At 44.0% G+C, this 18,555-nt stretch overlaps 1 protein-coding gene across 1 annotated transcript; it reads left to right on the top strand.

Annotated features, from left to right (window-relative positions):
• Nucleotides 1-2,674: 2,674 nt before the first annotated feature.
• On the top strand, nt 2,675-11,929 carry ptpn5 (protein tyrosine phosphatase non-receptor type 5). The gene is made up of 12 exons (XM_061245242.1): nt 2,675-2,857; nt 3,123-3,242; nt 4,955-5,050; nt 5,710-5,948; nt 6,157-6,343; nt 7,204-7,288; nt 7,457-7,536; nt 7,826-7,963; nt 9,772-9,882; nt 10,471-10,631; nt 11,026-11,139; nt 11,594-11,929. Exons 1-12 carry the CDS (start codon nt 2,675-2,677, stop codon nt 11,685-11,687), a joined length of 1,608 nt encoding a protein of 535 aa, XP_061101226.1. The 3' UTR covers nt 11,688-11,929.
• The last annotated feature ends 6,626 nt before the right edge of the window (nt 11,930-18,555 follow it).

Below are 18,555 nucleotides of genomic sequence, written 5' to 3'. Positions count from 1 at the left end.
GTGCTGTATTTAGAGAAAAGGGAAATGGCAAATACATGCAAGTACGGTGATGAGAAGGAAACAATGTGATGGGCCCATAAATACAAGTGGGCATTCCAAATTCGGTGAAATGACTGAAAATGAAAAAAGCAAGACAGCGTTTCAAAGAAACAACAAATGAGTCATCAGCATCGGAGAGATGCAAAGATTACATTTATGTCCTGTCATTTCAGCTGCACCTCATACATCATGGAGTCTAATGGAAACACTGAGCTACTGAGCAGAGTTTTGTGAGCAGATTACACTCAGTTTGTCATTAGTGGCAGGCACAGCAGTGCGTTATTCCACAAAGTGCACCGCAAAAAATGTTTTAGTCTTGCAATGAGACGTAAAATCTTACTTTTTTCTCTTCAGTGGAAAATATGAGCCTGTTTCAAGTTACTTTGTTCTGTCATGTGAAAAAAATCTTATCTCTTATTGGCAAATTTTAAAATGAGTGTCTCGCCTCAATGGCAATAATATATTTGTGCCTTATCTAATATCTTATATTAAGTCTAAATATAAGACAAAAATATTTATTAAGATAGCTTTTGGTTTTAGTGTAGCGTCTGAGTCATCAACAGCATTAAAACAGAGCAGGATTTAAAACAAAAGGTGCTTATTTAGGTCAGTCTCCCCCGTGCAGGCTGACAGGGAGAGAACACTGCAAATGGCTGACCATCGAGGCATTCATTGTTCATTCATCCGAGAAAGAGTGCATGAGGGATTATTATTGCGCTGCATTCAGGGTTTAGCACAAATATTATATTCTGTATGATTCAATCAGGTGGGCATTGTCTTAAACACAATTTTTCACATCCCCTTTGCCCTCGGCTGCCATTCATTACATTACATTACATTACATTAATGGCATTTGGCAGACACTCTTATCCAGAGCAACGTACAGTTGATTAGACTAAGCAGGAGACAATCCTCCCCTGGAGCAATCTTATTGTGGCTACACTGGGATTCCAACCCCCAACCTTGCCTGTCCCAGTCATTCACCTTAACCACTACGCTACAGGCGTACTGAGTGCCTTCTGGCTTTGCGGCGACAGCGATACTCACTGCACCGCTGTTTCATTCCTGACATTTTCATGTTTGCTTAATGGTTGCTCTGCATGAGATGCCTCACAGACTTCCTGACTCGCTGACTCATTTATCCTCTGTCTCATATCTTTTTAATTGGGGAATACCTGAGGATTTCAGCAGTGAGGTTGTCACAGCATGACGTCATTTCAGGCCTCAGCTTATCCTGGAGGCCAAATGGGATAGTCATCTTCCAAAAAAAAACAAAAAACTGATTCACTAGCTACTGGTAACTTTCAAATGAAAGCTTTTTTCCGAGCCTTTTGGGGAAACAGCAGAGTGTGTGAGAGTAATCTCTGTGGCTGATGAACAGCAGGCTGGTGTAGTATACAGCAAGCTCCTGTCTGTTATCCTCCCTCTGTCTGTGCAGTGGCAGGGGAGGAAACTCCATATTAACCTCGGCCGCTACCAAGAATGATTTCAGCGATACTCCAGATTTCCTCCCAACCGCCGTTTTGAACAGAGCGCCCCACCACGTCTTCATCTCCCACGCACCTCCACCTCACGCCAACACAAACACCTCTTACTTTCTGCTTCCTTCCTCAAATCAAGCTCTTTCCTCTGCTCCACCCATTAACGCTGCTAATTTAACCTGGTCCCCAGTGACCTGGCACTGAAAATGTAGCCTTACTGTGGAACATTTATCAGTGATATAACCATGATGGAAATCCACCCCATATCATTTATATTGGTGTGATATGCCAGATTGTTATGTGTCTTTATCATACTCTCCAGCGTTTTCTGATTGATATCTGTTACGACCTGTTTCATCCCCGACTTCACGTTTTGATTTTCCCGTCTGTTTGATTTTGAACCGTAGTTTATCGACCTGTTATTGACTTTTGTTTTCGGATTCTGTTTTTGTCTGCTTAGCCCGTCTGTTATCAACTGTTCGCCTGTGCCCACGACTACGATTTGGATTATCCGTGTTGTACCTGTTTGCTGGAGTTTTGACCCATTGCCTGGCCTCTGTATTGCGAATTGCCTCATCCCCACTGAATCTGTTTGCTGGCTATTGACCCTCGCCTGTTTGACTCGCCCTAACGAAATAAAGACTCAAACTCTTTGCCTGCTGGATTATTGTGACTGGGTTGGCTTGTTCTAGAGACCTGATAGTGTGGTTATTTGCATTACTTCCTGTCAGCTTTGACCACTCTTTTCACTTTTTTCCCGAACTATTCTCTGCAAACTCTAGAGACTATTGTGTGTGAAAATGCCAGGAGATCAGCAGTTTCTGAGATATTCAAACCACCCGGTCTGGCACCAACAATCATTTTACAGTCAAAGTCATTTGGATCACATTTCTTTCCCCATTCTGACATTTCATCTGAAAAACGGCTGAACCTCTTGATGTCTGCATGCTTTTATGCATTTATTTGCTGCCATATGATTGGCTGATTAAATATTTGCATTAACAAGCTGGTGTACAGGTCTACCTAATAAAGTGTGCTCCTCATCCACTTTTTAAATGAGTTTAGAGATAATAAAACAAATCTGTGTCTCTCCTTTCCCCACCTGTGGCAGGTGCTGAGGCTTGCTGGGTAGCTTATTGGATTGCGGCGGGGTGATGACTCAGAACTCAGTGGCGGGGGTGCCCACCCCGATGGAACCGCAGGAGGAGTGGGGGAGGGGTGATGAGCCTTCCCAGAATGCCCTGCAGGCGGTCCAAGGCGCGTGGTGGGAGAGGCTGTGGAGGGCGGGGGTGACGGCTGGCTGCTTCCTCAGCCTCTGTGTCCTCTCACAGATCATGGTAGGAGACACAGCAGCCTCCTTCACCTTCACTCTAAATGAGCAACGAGGCTGCACTTTATGGCAGATTATATGTTTAAAAAAATGTGTATATGGTTTTATATCCTACTTTTATCAACCCTATCTGTGTACATTTTCAAATAGTTTAATTAAAGAGGGTTTTAAAGAGCCAACAGTAACCTTTTTGGTTATAGCACAGCATCATGTAAACATGTCTGTATTGCTCTGTCACTGTGTGTAATATGTCTCATGGTGGTCTTACACAGGGAGTTTGGGTCCTGTACATGATGAATGGGTATGGAGCTTTCCCTGCTGCCCATAAAGTCTTGGACCTCATGCAGTACATGCTGTCACCACTGGGGGCATATAATTCACATGAGGAAGAGGTTTGTATGCGGATATATTTATATACTGCACTACTGCCGCATTCACACGTCAAACAGTGCTTAACAGGGCCCTGTTCCGTGTCAGCGGCTTCAGTTCAAACACTTAGGGTTATGGTTGGGGATGTCACAGGTTACAGGGTTGCGACAGCAGAAATGTCAAACTGCAGAATTACCTTTATATTATGACATTTTTGTTCACATAAATTGTCACAATATCAGCCTGCAGCTATTGCATGAGTCCAGCTACCAGGAAAGCTGAACAACACCACACATATGTATAACTAAGTCCTCAACATCCCTTCTATGCTCACATTACCGGCATCTTCTCTTCCAGACCAGTACCGGTAGAGCGAGACAGTAGCCCCATGATGTAGTAGCCTCTAGTACTGTACACAACTGTATCCTTGCCTGGGTAAACCGATATGTTGACCAAAACTGGCCAAATGCAAATTGGCAGGAATGGTATCTTCGGTGATGAGTCACTGTTCAATCTGCTTCGGTGTACGTGCAGGGGGAGATCACGCCACAGACACAGCATCTGTGTTGCATTGCACCATTAACAGCAAGAGTACATGACATTTATGTGGCACCTTTCACAATCTCAAAGAGGCTTCATTGTCTGGGTGGAACCTCACTTCCATCATCACAAATGTGTAATAACCCTCTGGTATTCATGGAAGCCAGAATCGAATGATCTTGTTGGAATTGTTTTGGCTGTCATACAGCATTGATACCTTTTTTGGATCACTGGATTACTGAGGGCGGCACGGATGGTGCAGTGGGTAGCACTGCCGCCTCACAGCAAGGAGGTCCTGGGTTCCCCGTCGGCCGGGGCCTCTCTGTGCGGAGTTTGCATGTTCTCCCCGTGTCTGCGTGGGTTTCCTCCGGGTACTCCGGTTTCCTCCCACAGTCCAAAGACATGCATGTTAGGCTGATTGGAGAGTCTAAATTGCCCGTAGGTATGAGTGTGTGAGTGAATGGTGTGTGTGCCCTGTGATGGACTGGCGACCCGTCCAGGGTGTATTCCTGCCTTTCGCCCAATGTATGCTGGGATAGGCTCCAGCCCCCCTGCGACCCTGTTCAGGATAAGCGGGTTCAGATAATGGATGGATGGATGGATGGATTACTGAGTTTACTGATTGCTTTTTGACTTAACCATATATACATAAACCATTTTGCCCTATATTGTACATTAGAGGTTACTTTGTACAAAATAACTTCCTCAAATTCTTGCATGAAGACAGATAGCTATGGGGGTGTGTGATGGAGTGACTGTCTGGAGAAGAAATAGTAGTTTTGATACAAAATCTTGTGTATCAAAATGAAAGCAGATGCACCATCGAGTGCAGGTATTGCTGTCAGCAAAGAGAAGGCTGAAAATATTCAACTTGTTTCTTAAAACACGACCTTGTGTGTGTGCCGACTTCTTTGGTTGGAAGTAAGCGTTTACAAATTCATTATGTCAGTGTTGCATTGTGATGTTCACACATGCAGTATTCCCTCCTGCTCACTCACCATGTGCTCAAAGGAGAGACCAGTGACATATCCTAAACAATTCTCTCCTCCCTTCTTATACCTCCCTCTGTCTGTGCGCCTGTTCTCTCTCAAATCTGCTGTCCCTCTCCCTCCTCACCTCTCTCTCTCTCTCTCTCTCTCTCTCTGTCTCTCTCTCTCTTCCCTCTCTTTCTTCTTTCTTGCTGTCTGTCTGCCAGTCATCCCAGTCCATGCAGAAGGAGCTGTGGAAGATGGAGAGCTTGTGCCCCCTGCTGGCCACCCTCTTCCTTGGCATCGTCATCCTGGGCATTGGGGTGGGTGGTGTTTCCTCCCAGGAAAGTATGACTGAAACGTCTTACAGGACGTGGTAGTGCTCAGTCAGGGAGTGGGGATTAGGGCAATCTGGTTCCATGCCTATTGGTTAAGTACACACATACCTGGGTTTCGCCCATTCCTTCTCCACTACTGAGCCTGACACGCCAGGGTTCAAAACTGTCAACTAATATCCAAGTGCAATTTGATTATTAATATTATGAGTAATTATATGAATTATTATATTACTATAATAAGTATTATGATTATTACTATTATTGAATTCCATTTTCAAGCCTTTATAAGCGATTTGCATGATTTTATTCTCAAATGGAGGCCTTTTAAAAAGTCCTTCATTGTATGGCCTGCCAGTCTGGATTGTTGGTTGGCATTTTTATATAGCGCCTTTATCCAAAGCGCTGTACAACTGATGCTTGTCATTCACCCATTCATACACGCACTCACACACCAACGGCAATTGGCTGCCATGCAAGGTACCAACCAGCTCGTCAGGAGCATTTGGGGGTTAGGTGTCTTGCTCAAGAACACTTCGTCACACCCAGGGTGGGATTCGAATCAGCAACCCACCGACTGCCAGACGACTGCTCTTATCACCTGAGCTATTGTGTGATTGGTGATGGCTGATGCTTCCTGGTCTCAGGTGCTGTACTGTCTGAGGACACTGGCTCCTGGGAGCATCCCTGTCTACGCCGACGACCGCCGGCAGTCCATGAGCCGCCAACCGTCCTTCACCTACTCTGAGTGGACCGATGGCAAACAGGACGAGTTCTACGACCTGGACCCCGTGCCGGAGACCCCGGTCTTTGACTGCTTCATGGACATGAAGGCGGAGACCGACCCCACCTCGCTCACCGTCAAGCCAGTGGGGCTGCAGGAAAGGTCAGGCAAGGTGTCTACACCGAGGCAGACACGCACGCACCCATCGACAACACCGCACCAACAAGCATGCATGTACAGTGCAACCATTATGCACCTTGCTTTACATACCTTTGATGAGTAATGAAAATGCATTGCCAATGCAAAGTTTATTTGTGTAACTTTCCTCCCACACTGCACATATGAAAATGTGTGTTTATGTGTCTCTTAGGAGGGGCTCCAACGTGTCTCTGACACTGGACATGTGCACACCTGGCTGCACGGAGCCGTACGCCTCCATGTTGTCGCCACGGGAACAGTCGTCACGGGAGTACCTACAGACGGCCTCCAATGTGCTGACAGCGGCCCAGCTGCACAGCCGTGCCCTGGATGATGCTGCAGTGCAGGCTGAGTTTTACGTGAGTCTCCACTCTGTGGCCCTAAGGCCTTCCCTCAGCTAGATCTATTCATGACCAGCTTCATCTGTAACCAGACTTATCCATAATCAGCCTTATCCAAAATGAGTCTTATCCAAAACCAGCCTTATCCATAATGAGTCTTATCTATGACCAGGCTTATTCATAATGAGTCTTATCTATGACCAGGATTATTCATAACCAGCTTTATCCATGACCAGTCTTATCCATAAATAGACTTACCCATAACCAGTCTTATCCATTACCAAGCTTACCCATGACCAGTCTTATCCATAAAAAGTCTTACCCATGACCAGTTTTATCTGTGACCAGTCTTACCCATGAGCTCTTCAGAGAGCCATAGAACAGAGCATGCAGGTAGTGATCCCCAGGCAGAGGTGATTTTTTAATCATGTAACTGATAGTAAAGAAGCATATCCTGGCTGAAATTCCCAAAAAATCCCAATTGCTGTCAAAGGGTGATACTCTCATGACAAAGAAAATGTAAAATGCCAAATTGGTTATTTCATTTTTATATTAGCACTAAGGATACACACAACAAAGGAAGTAGGATTATTACACTTTTACTAAATTTGGTTGGTTGCACTCAACGGAAATTTGTGGTTGGTAGGTTACACCCAACAGAAATAGAACCATATGTGTAATTTTACTTTGTGGTTTTAAAGGGATGTGCTTTCATATGATGTAACTATATGATCTGAATTGGGAATAAGATCAGGGTTGATTGATGAACCCCAGTGTACTTCATAGACTGATGGTGCACTCCACTGGTGGCAGCATTTCTTAATGCACTCCCGCCAGCTTTGATGAATGCACAGCAGTATATTTTGTTGCATTAACAGGAGACTCCAATGAACTTTGTGGACCCCAAGGAATACAACTTTCCCGGACTGGTGAGGAAGAATCGATACAAAACCATCCTTCCGAGTGAGTATTTGTGGCACGGACACGTTTGCCTCAGCATGCTGCACGCGCAGGTCGAAGAAAAGCGGGGCGTAGGCAGAGACTGCGGGCAGGCTGGAGGTCAAGCGCTGCACGGGTGAAATGTGAGAAGGATTGATCCTCAGAATAACTGACGCTCCCTCTGCATTTCAGATACGCACAGCAGAGTTTGCCTTAAAGCTGCAGACGAGGATGACTTCCTCAGAACCTACATTAATGCTAATTACATGAGGGTGGGTATTCTCTGTCTCTAAGATTACGGCTTTGTGGTGGACAGACACGGTTCAGGTCCCGTGTGGTACAATGGCTCAGGACCTGAGCTTTTTTGTAGGTTCACATCCCTACAGAGTACTGCTGTAAACATAACCAGGGACAAGTGCACTGCAAACCCTCAAGGAAAGAACACTTCTAAGTGCTGGAAGTGACCACATAGATAATAAGCTGAACTCTCGTAGATTAATCTTGTATAAGTGTAATGCTGAGGCTAATGAAGGCCTGGTGCTGTGGTGCTGCTCATTGCAGGGGTACAACGGGCAGGAGAAGGCCTACATCGCTACGCAGGGCCCCACAGTCAACACCATCAGTGACTTCTGGAGGATGGTGTGGCAGGAGCAGTCATCCATCATCGTCATGATCACCAACATCGAGGAGAAGAATGAGGTTAGGGCCTGCTGTCTCTCAGACTTCTACGGTTTGTGATGCCCTCTCTCTGAGACCTGTTCGTATCGAGTCCTGGGACATGCACTTTTTCATTCACTTTCTTCTCGAGATCTCTGAAGCTGAGGTCACTCTGACAGTTCCTGGTAAATGGTAACGCGGGTAATTATTTTCTCTTTTTTGTCAAATGAGGATGGTTACATTTCTGACAATAACCACCAAACAACATTATTGATGGTTATTTCGCATTTATAAATATCAGTAGATGTGTTATTAAGAACGATTGCAGATCCAGTTAAGGGTCCTCCCAAAAAATGTTTTCATGATGCCCTGGGCTTTTATTCCTGCCGTAATTATGCATATTGTTTGGGATCAATACGTTTTCTATACTTGTATTTTTTTACTGCAGTTGTTACAAATGGAGTATTCCATTAGCAGTGTTGGCATTATGCCACTACATAACTGTGACTTGAATAATGTAGTGTATACTGGTATCACATGTATTCAACTCTGAATGCGCATTGATTTACACTGACATATCAATGAAACATAAACACTTGTGGTCTGATATGAAATGTTTACTTGTAAGTCACAGATGTGGCACAGCGTCTACTCCCAGTGTGAAGCCTGGATGATATATTTATCTGAAAAGCATACATCCCTTGGGTCTAAATGAGGAAAACAGTATCCTTGGTCCACAGGCTGCAGTATCATTATCTCTGTTTGTGATTTAGGGGTTTTAATAGAGGTAAGAGTTGTGCTCTTGTAGGGTGGATGTCTTCAGTCTTTCTACAGCCATGGCTTTTGCACATTTTATTTTCAATTTTGTCCATCCAGCAAGCTAATTTGTGAACTTACATACAATCAGTGAGCACTTTATTAGGAATTTATTAGACTTATTTTTTAGACTTCTGCTGCTGTAACCTATCCACTATCCAGTTATGATGCCTTGTGTGTTCGGAGAAGCTCTTCTGCAAACCGCTGTTGTAATGTGTGGTTATTTGCATTTGCATTACTGTCGGCTTCCTGTCTGCTTTGATCATTCTCCTCTGACGTCTCTCATTAACAAGGTGTTTCTGTCGGCTCGCTAGATTTTCTTTTGTTTTATTGCACCATTCTTTGTAAACTCTAGGGACTAGTGTGCGTGAAAATCCCAGGAGATCAGCAGTTTCTGAGATACTCAAATCACCCTGTCTGGCACCAACAATCATTCCACGGTCAAAGTCACTTAGATCACATTTTTTGCACTGCTGCTACACAATTCGCTTATTTGTTAATCGCATGAATAAGTAGGTGTAATAAAGTAAAAATGTTCCTAATAAAGTGCTCAATGAGTGTATATTTTTCTATGTACCTGTATGTCTCAAATTTCTCCTTGCATTCCCTTTTTGAAGATTTGAGTATGAGTGTTTTTGTATGATTTATTATATTACTGTAGGAAAACCACCATGGTGGTCTAATTCAGCAAACCCCTTACAAGGTTCAAATATACATATGTGGCACGCAATACAATATAGCACAGCTAGATAAATAATATTGTAGCCTTGTGTAGAATTTCTCAGGAAAGCCTGGTCTTCTTGTTAACATCATATTTACTTTGAACTTTTTTTTCTACTGGACTAAACCCCTTCATGCTTTTAAACACGTTGAATGTTTTTTAAAGGTAAAAGTAAAAAACATATTACAGACTGTTCCAGAGGCAGTGTTTGTTGGTCATCTTCAGCGGTTGCATACACTTTTCCATGCAGTATTTGCCTGTTACTCCTTGCTGGAGTTGGGTGTAGTGTTCAGGTTGTTTGTGTTCCGCACAGAAATGCACGGAGTACTGGCCGGAGGACTGTGTGACCTATGAGGACATCGAAATCACCGTCAACCAGGTCATCCAAGCGGATGACTACAGCCTTCGGATCTTCACCGTAAAGGTGCGTGAAATACGCCTATGTTCACAGTGACCACCGTTGTGGGTCCCAGTCATGCACCTTAGCCACAGGCCGCCTAGCGTGAAATGTTTGGTTAGTGTGACCTAACCAAAGCCCCGTTCACACGGGAACTGACATTGCTGCTGTGTGTCCACGGGAAGGCTTTGCTTTTGCTTGTGTTTATACTCATAGGAGTATATGTCTAAAGTGAAAGGAAGCAGACTGTGTAGCAAATATGTTCTTCTCTTACAGTGCAGCACTCCTTTGCACTTTCAGAGGGCGTTAGTTGCCTAGACAACAACGCCCACTGCAACAGTGCTGCAGACGTAAGCGAAGAAACTGTTTGGATCAAAATAACTTCTACCTTGTGAACCAAGGGACTTTTTTCACATGTATCTACTTCTGTGTGTCTGTGTTTGCTGTGGGTGTGCATGTATTGTGCATGTGTTTGCATGCTTGTGTGTGTATGTTTGTGTGTGTGTGTGTGTGTGTGTGTGTGAATGCATACTTGTGTGTGTGTATGTTTGTGTGTGTGTGTGTGTGTGTGTGTGTGCGTGTGTGTGCGTGTGTATGGGCGTGTCTATGTAACAGTGTGAGGGGGAGGAACGTAGCCTCAGGCAGTATTGGTACACTTCCTGGCCGGACCAGAAGACCCCAGACAAGGCCCCGCCCCTGCTGGAGCTGGTGCAGGATGTGGAGGAGGCGTGGCTGCAGGCCCCGCCCTGGAGTGGGCCTGTCATTGTCCACTGCAGGTTAGCCCCACCCACTTTCCCACCAGTGACTGGCATGGGTAGCATGTCAGGGACTCTGAAATTCATTCATAGGTCATAAACCATTGGCCAGTTTAACTGCCTTATTTTTGAGCTAGGTTCCTCCCACACAAAACGTTTTATGTGAAGCTCTTCATAAACAATTGCTAAAAAAAATTGCTAAACAATTATTCTTTAATGTAGAATATTCTCTGTTTTATCACAGCGTCGCCATAGCGCTAATGAATGACACCCAACAGGGACCCCTGTACTCTTAGCCCCAGTGACTGTCTGTTGAGTGTTGCCTTAAGACAGCTTTAAAGACAGCTTCCTGCTGTCGTGAGTTGTAAATTCGGAAATTCTCACCTCAGCCCCTATCCTCTCTTTGGCCCTGCAGCGCTGGGATTGGTCGGACAGGGTGCTTCATTGCCACCACCATCCTTTGCGAACAGCTGAAGAAGGAGGGCGTGGTCGACATCCTGAAGACCACCTGCCAGCTGCGATTGGACAGGTAAGCTCCGCCTGCCAGGCAGGGTATGGGGCAGGAAGTTCATTAGCCAGTGCCCCATGCAGTCTCAGAGAAAAGGCTTCCCTTTTTAGCTCTTTAATGAGCCCTCTATCACAGGTGGGAAGTGTGAAAGCTCAATAGGGTTCTTCTGTGGAATCACAGATTTTCTTTTGGAACCATTTTGTGCACGGTGCCCAAAAGTGATAAACGCCTGGTACGGGACACAAGACTAAAACATGGTCAGCTGTATTTGGTGTTTGATGCGGTAACCAATGCCCTGCACTCACATAGATATCTAGCCAGTAAATAAATACAGCATACAACACCAATTTAGCACTCCCAGTTCATAGTAGTTATTCAACTGAATGCAGGTTTGTGGTAGATTCCACACAGTTTGATGTGTACTGTATACGCACCCCTGCACAGCGTGTTTATTTGATATTTTTGGCCTTTCCAGGGGAGGCATGATCCAGACGGCAGAGCAGTACCAGTTTGTACATCATGTCCTTAGCCTCTATGATCGACAGCTCTCCCGTCCTGTAGAAGAATAGGAATTGCCCTACACCCCTCCCACGACTAACAAAACACAATTAACAAGAGAAGCGTCTGCCCCGTCTTCATAACCCAGGTTGTGAGTCTCTCCATACTCCATCATAGCCTGAGCTCTCTGAACCCCTCCAGAGCCAAAGCCATCCCCGCAAGCCGTTCCCCATCTGCCCTGAAGCCCTCTGTCCGCTGAGGTCTCCACGACTCCCCAGTTAAAGCACAAAATGGGCGTCCAGTTGGACTGGAATGCAAGTGGACCAGTGACTGCCAGTGCCGTCCTGGGGCAACTCCGCGCCAGTCTGCAGCGTTACCAGTCCTGGAGCAGCTCCATGCCAGGCTGCAGCGTTACCAGTCCTGGAGCAGCTCCGCGCCAGGCTACAGCGTTACCAGTCCTGGAGCAGCTCCGTGCCAGGCTGCAGCGTTACCAGTCCTGGAGCAGCTCCGCGCCAGGCTACAGCGTTACCAGTCCTGGAGCAGCTCCGTGCCAGGCTGCAGCGTTACCAGTCCTGGAGCAGCTCCGCGCCAGGCTGCAGCTTTACCAGTCCCGTTCCCTCCCCATGGATCCGAGGTCTTGATTTTCAGGAGCGGATGGACATTTCTACCCAGTGAGATCTCAGCATTAGTCTTTGTCTTTGAACCTTTCTTTCTAATGATGAAAATCAAGGAAGCAAAGATCTTGATTGCCACCCACACTTTGGAGATGTTTCCCTGAAAATCCCTGGGAAAGGTTAACTGGAGGGGTCAGTGGTCTTTGGGTTGGGTGTTTACGCGAGAGGCACATTGGGGACCATGTCTCAAAGTTTCATTTATACTACTGTGCCATTCAGCACACAAGGACCACAAACACAACAGCCTAAAGAAGGAAGTTCCCTTCAAATCTGTCATTCATTGTGTGTGTTTGTGTGTGTGTGTGTGTGTGTGTGTGTGTGTGTGTGTGTGTGTGTGTGCGTGCGTGCGTGTGTGTGTGTGTGTGTGTGTGTTTGTGAGAGAGAGGGTGTGCATATAACGTACATGAGACTCAAAAAAGGGTAATGTGCATTGGACGCAAAACAATAAAAGATTTGACGAAATGTAATCAATTTAATTAAAACTGGGAAAATAATCATTTATGAGATGTGGAATTTAATTGTATTTTCCGGTATAAAACAATATTTTTTTGCTCAGATCATGTTCTTTTTCACTTGATGTCTACTTACATTGCCCTTTTTATGCGGTACAGTGTGTTTTATGCGGTACAACGTGAACAATATGTGGAGCCACACTGTGGCTTCGGACGGAATAATGATTAAGGGACCCTCTTTAGACCAGTGATCCATAACTACCAGCTGGGGTCCCACAGGAACAGCAAAGATCTCTGGGCTCTAGAGTTCTGGGTACAGCACAGATGTCTAGGATGTGGAGTTCTAGCAGCGACAGCAGCAGCAGCAGCAACAGCAGCAGGAGCAGCAGCAGCAGCAGCAGCAGCAGAGATCACTGGGATATGGAGTTCTAGAAGCAGCATATATCACTAGGGTACGGAGTTCAAGAAACAGAAGAAATGTCTAGGATACTTGGACATTGAGAAACAGCGGAGATCTCTGTGCTTTAGAGTTCTAGGTGCAGCACAGATGTTCTAGCAGCAGCAGTGGCGGCGCAAGCAGCAACGGCAGCAGCAGAGATCTCTGGGATGTGGAGTTCTAGAGGCAGCAGATATCACTAGGGTGAGAAGCTATAAGTCCCAGTAGCAGAAGAGAGCTCCAGGGATGTCTCCACTTCTGTCAACAGAATGTCTGTAAGGTCAGGGTCCCCATGTCTCCTGCCGCTGCCACTAAGAACTGACTCTTTTAGTGTCAACACTCTCCAGCAACATGGGTCTCAAGGGAAAGGTTAACCGAGCACATGACTTTATACGAAATGGCCTTACTCAGTGTATGTCCTTTCTGTTCTACACCAGGGGGCACCATTGAGCACCAGCTTTGCTCAGTGTACATTTACCTTCAGTTATAACAATCTTTGTCAGAGCAAAAGTATGGGTGCCCTCTGTATTCTAACCATCCACCGGTTGCAGTTGTTTTTTTGGGGTTTTTGTTTTATCTCTAAATGACTTACCGGTCAGGCTCATTTCCTGAATGCCCTGTCAGATGTGATATGCCCTAATATTCATACTCCCTAACTCTCTCAGTTGAAGGGGTGCAGACCATGTGATATGCTGCATGTTCTATTGATGGAATAGATAAGAGTCGGACAATCAGGAACGCTTGAAATCAGCCATACTGATGAGTCATTTGGGGGGGAGGGGTTGGGGGTTGGGGGGGGGGGGTGCCTCTTGGTCTGCTTGGGGACAGGAACAGCGTGTTTAGATCTGGGGTCACTGGCCATGTCTGGTGGAAGAGTGCACCTCCTGTCCCTGCATGGTCACTGAAACACTAACATCTGTTCCACAGCCCAGTCTCCATGGGGCAATGGAGGCCCTACGAAGCCCGTTTCCCCGCCAGTAAAGAGATAATGCATGCATGTGCTGTACTGTACATGCTTGCTTTAATTATTTATTTATTTATTTATTTATTTATCTTTTGTTCATTGAATATTCAAGATGCTGCATCTCGCTTTTTAAGAGATCACAATGCCGCTACACTGTTTATCCAACTACTGTTACTCTCATGTAAATATCAGCCTGCCCCCATCTCTGCTCGGAGTATAAAACGGAAGACATCATTCGTGGGGAGGGGGATTGCTGATTATTGCAATGCCTTCTGTGTTATTAGAGGTCATATATCTTTGTCTTGTTTAATTATCTTGGTTCAGACTTTGTTCCAAGTCAGCAGTGTGTCAATTTGCTGTTGGGTGTGTAATTTATAGTAAAATGAGATGGTAGTCTTGGTTCAGGCAGACGTTCTCTCGCGCAGCAGAGCTGATTCGCTGGGTTCATTTTCTGTCTGCATGAGGAGATGCGGAAGTTAAGTCCGGACCTCTGTGTGACCCCGTGTCACCACCACTTTTGTGTTTCCTGTGATGTGTGGCTTCTCCGCCTCATCTTCAGCATGCTGACAAAATCTCTGAACACATTGTTCCTAATGGCAGATCCTTCACACAGAAACACATATTCTTAAAACTTTTAGTTTAGGTTTGGCCACACCACCACCCTCCCCCATGCCAGGTCTGAAATTCTGATTGCGTGTAGCTTTTATTTATTCCATATTACTTAATTATATTACTTGCAAGCTAAACTGTAACTTTTGTAACTATTACAAAAATTACAGTGTCAGCCTGGTTTGGCATAATTACATTATCCCAAATACTGGCAAGTCTGCTGTTTCTGAAGCAGAATTTGTTCATACTTCATAAGATAATACAGATGTTTACATACTCAGCCAAAGATGCTCTGTGTTAAAATTTAATTTTCTATATATTTTCTACAGTACTGTATTCCCCCTAAAGTTAATTGTTTAAGCTACTTCAAGAAGCGTTGATTGAATTCCTTGCTGGGGGAAGGGAGGGACTTCAGCACTGATCAGCACAGTGCACATACTGTTAACAGAAGGGGAGATGAGCTATTCAGTTCAGACTGAAGAGGGCGTGGCACTAATGTGCCTTTTAGTCATTTTAGTGCCCTTCTAACACACCTGTCCTTTTAGTGCCCTTCTAACACACCTGTCCTTTTAGTGCCCTTCTAACACACCTGTCCTTTTAGTGCCCCTGTAACACACCTGTCCTTTTAGTGCCCTTCTAACACACCTGTCCTTTTAGTGCCCTTCTAACACACCTGTCCTTTTAGTGCCCCTGTAACACACCTGTCCGTTTAGTGCCCTTCTAACACACCTGTCCTTTTAGTGCCCCTCTTAGCATGTCCTCTGTCACACAGTCCCAAATCACACACGCCCCTACATCTCTCTCGCCTGTGCTGGTGGTGTGGCTGCAATTATTCAAAAACCACGATTCTACACCATGAACACACTTTTGTTTCTTTTTTCTTCATTGTTAATTAATTGCCCAGTGGTACATATTGTGTGTGGAGAGTGTATAAGTTGGTCAAGGACGGCACATTCCGTGGAATGTTGAATGTATTAAGTCAAACGTCGTGATTAGCCCAATGCCAGGCATAGTCTCTCTCGAAGATCTGGAAAGGGAAGTCGCTCTTGAAATTGGTTTCCAGCAATCTGATTGGCCCTAGCAAGACATTGAGAGCATTATTTCATAGGTCAGCAGTTGAGTTGGATTGAATCACCTCCTCCCCTCCACCAGGAGCCCAACATACAAAACTGACCATTGCTTCATGAATGGCACACCCCCTGAATTTGAGCAGACTTACCTCACATCATAATACCAGCCTAATCAGGCTCGACAAGTGACTGCTTGTGAAATTATAAAGAATACAACAAATGTAAAATCCATTGCTAATAGTAGATCCTCTTTAGATCTGATTCCTTCCTAATCGTATGAACATTTCTAGAATGATTTTGGGTAGAATCTAAAGCTCACTGGAATATTGTCAGTAATATTGGCAGTGCTCAATGGAGGCACAGTTTAACAGTTAACAACACTCTGCCATTTTCTAGACATATTCTAGATTTTGAGATATTCAGGAGGTTTACCTCGTGCCAGCACCAGCAGTCCTGATGATGCGCTGCGTGTCCTTGTGCTCACAGGAAATGTGCGGACTCTATAAAGAGTAACACACACGTGTTTAGTGAAGGACAGCATATTGTGTGATAGAAGAGAGGTGTTTAGTATGGGGAAAAAGGAGTGCTACATGCTCATGTTTAGCACGGGGCAGTCTAATACAGAGACTTTTAGTAATGGATCACTGTATTACCGTCTACTGTATGTTTAGCAAGACACGGTCTAAAAGTAAAATTAATTCCATCGCATCTCCTTTTCTAGAAAAAGACATTCATCTTCAGAGTAAAATAATTCTAATGTATGGTGTTGGTGTATGGTGGAATCATATAGCAAATGAATGGAACATAAAAATATAGATATATTCCACACATAGAATTAGGTATTGCTATAAATGTGTTCCTCCTACAGTATATATGCTAATTGCTTTTTAACAGTATAATACATGTATGAGAAGCTAATGCATGGTACTTAAACAGGTAGAATTGGTCCACCCACAGTATTATGAACAGCAGAAAGGAGGACTATCTTAGTATTGGTAACTTTTCCTTTTTCTTAGATGCTTCCCTGCGTTGACTTTAAAGAACTGCATGTATAGAATCGTGACTGGTCCTCAGCCACAGCCAGTGATTGCTCATTCTGCTTTTTTGTAACAGTTTTATCATGCTCTCTCCTAAATCTTTTTTATACATTTTACATTTGTACTGCAAAATAGTTTTATGAGAACTTTTTGATATCATCCCTTGGGCGGATTCCTGGAGTTTTACCCATAAAGACAAAGATGGAATGTATCTCAAATCCTGTCTCCTTGTGCTTATCTGGGCTGTCTGTATAAAGTCTCCTCATTAATATTGCTCTTATTTATTGTTTGGCCTAAAATGCTTGTAATCATACAGTTGCTTGGATACCATTAGCACTACTGATACAGATGTGGTTTATTTGTCTGCTCATTTCCTAATGGTTTCAGGCTCATTCTAACCCCATTCATTTTTTTCCTGACATTTTGAGTAACCATGGTAACGGAATTAATTATGCTGCAAAGGAGAGTAATACAGTAAAGTAAACAGAGCCCTGCAAAGCATGTCGTTGCATTTCTGGGCATCTTCTGACAAGCTTTACAAGTCTTATTGAAACCATAATCAAAATGATGAGTCATACACTGTTTATATACTGTTTATCAACGTCGATTAACCAGTACTCTAGTTAATTATGGTCTGAACTAACACTAGTTTCACCTAGGTCAATGGAATAGTAGTCTCACAATGTCACAGACTAGTAATGAACTCAATGAGTCCAGGGACATCCCTGCAAAATGTGCAGATAAATAAACCCTCTGAAGTAATTATTTTGTATTTTAATAAGGCCCAATTTCAATTTTTCAAAATATAAAATGTAATCTTATTACAAGGCAAACATGTGTAATGTTACTTCCTGTTGTGCCTCTTCCCCAGTGTCCATGACAAGAATACGCTTTGTTTGGGCTACAACATAGGGATCAGCTAGCCCCCTACATCGCAGCTTTGCACAGGTGTTCCTGTGTTCTGAAGGAAGATGCATTTTGAGCAGAGGGAGCAGTCTCATACACAGCACTCATTCACAGATCCCTACTATAGGGAACAGAAACCAAACTTCACAAACGTACAGAATGTATACTTTCTGTCAGCTTTTCTCTTTTGATTCTTTCTTTGCTTTTTTCCCACAAATGTGAAACATGGACTGCATTGAAAGTGTTCCTTTCAATACCCTTTACTATCCACAGGGCTGGCAGCATTTGGGTGATTCTGATGATATTGATATGCTACTGAGTAAAGGTGATATTGATTTAATCTCTTTTCATTAACTGCAGTGTTACATTGATTATGAATTAATGACAAAGACAACATTAATTTTAGAAATACATATATTTTCATATTCAGAGGCAGCTATACAAATTATTTTGTGTCTTAAATATTGTTGTTTTGTAAAACGAAATGCTCTCTGGTGGCTTACATCATGTTAGTTTAATGTTGCCTTTGGTTAATATGTTTTGTTTATCCTGACTAAATGGTTAATGGTGATGCTTATTAAGTCAGCTAAATCTATGATACATGTTTTGACCTGTCTAATCAGCAAACATAGTCATAATGTCTATGGTATTTTCCTTTCTTTTTACTTTGGTAATGGATATGAATTGTGTTTTGTATCATAATAAAAGCAAATTTCAAAAGAATGTACAGTCTGTCATGATTTATCAATGATGGCCTTGAGAAACAGGTCTGTGATTTGTTTTGCCAGTCA

The sequence above is a fragment of the Conger conger genome, chromosome 6 (assembly GCF_963514075.1).
Source record: "Conger conger chromosome 6, fConCon1.1, whole genome shotgun sequence".
Taxonomy (NCBI): domain Eukaryota; kingdom Metazoa; phylum Chordata; class Actinopteri; order Anguilliformes; family Congridae; genus Conger; species Conger conger.
This window is presented reverse-complemented; position numbering and strand designations above follow the sequence as displayed.

Coding starts and splice junctions, on each gene's coding strand:
- ptpn5 (XM_061245242.1), top strand. CDS start 2,675: ATGACTCAGAACTCAGTGGCGGGGGTGCCCACCCCGATGGAACCGCAG. Junction 7,537..7,825: donor TTAATGCTAATTACATGAGG/GTGGGTATTCTC, acceptor TGCTCATTGCAG/GGGTACAACGGGCAGGAGAA. Junction 9,883..10,470: donor TTCGGATCTTCACCGTAAAG/GTGCGTGAAATA, acceptor TCTATGTAACAG/TGTGAGGGGGAGGAACGTAG.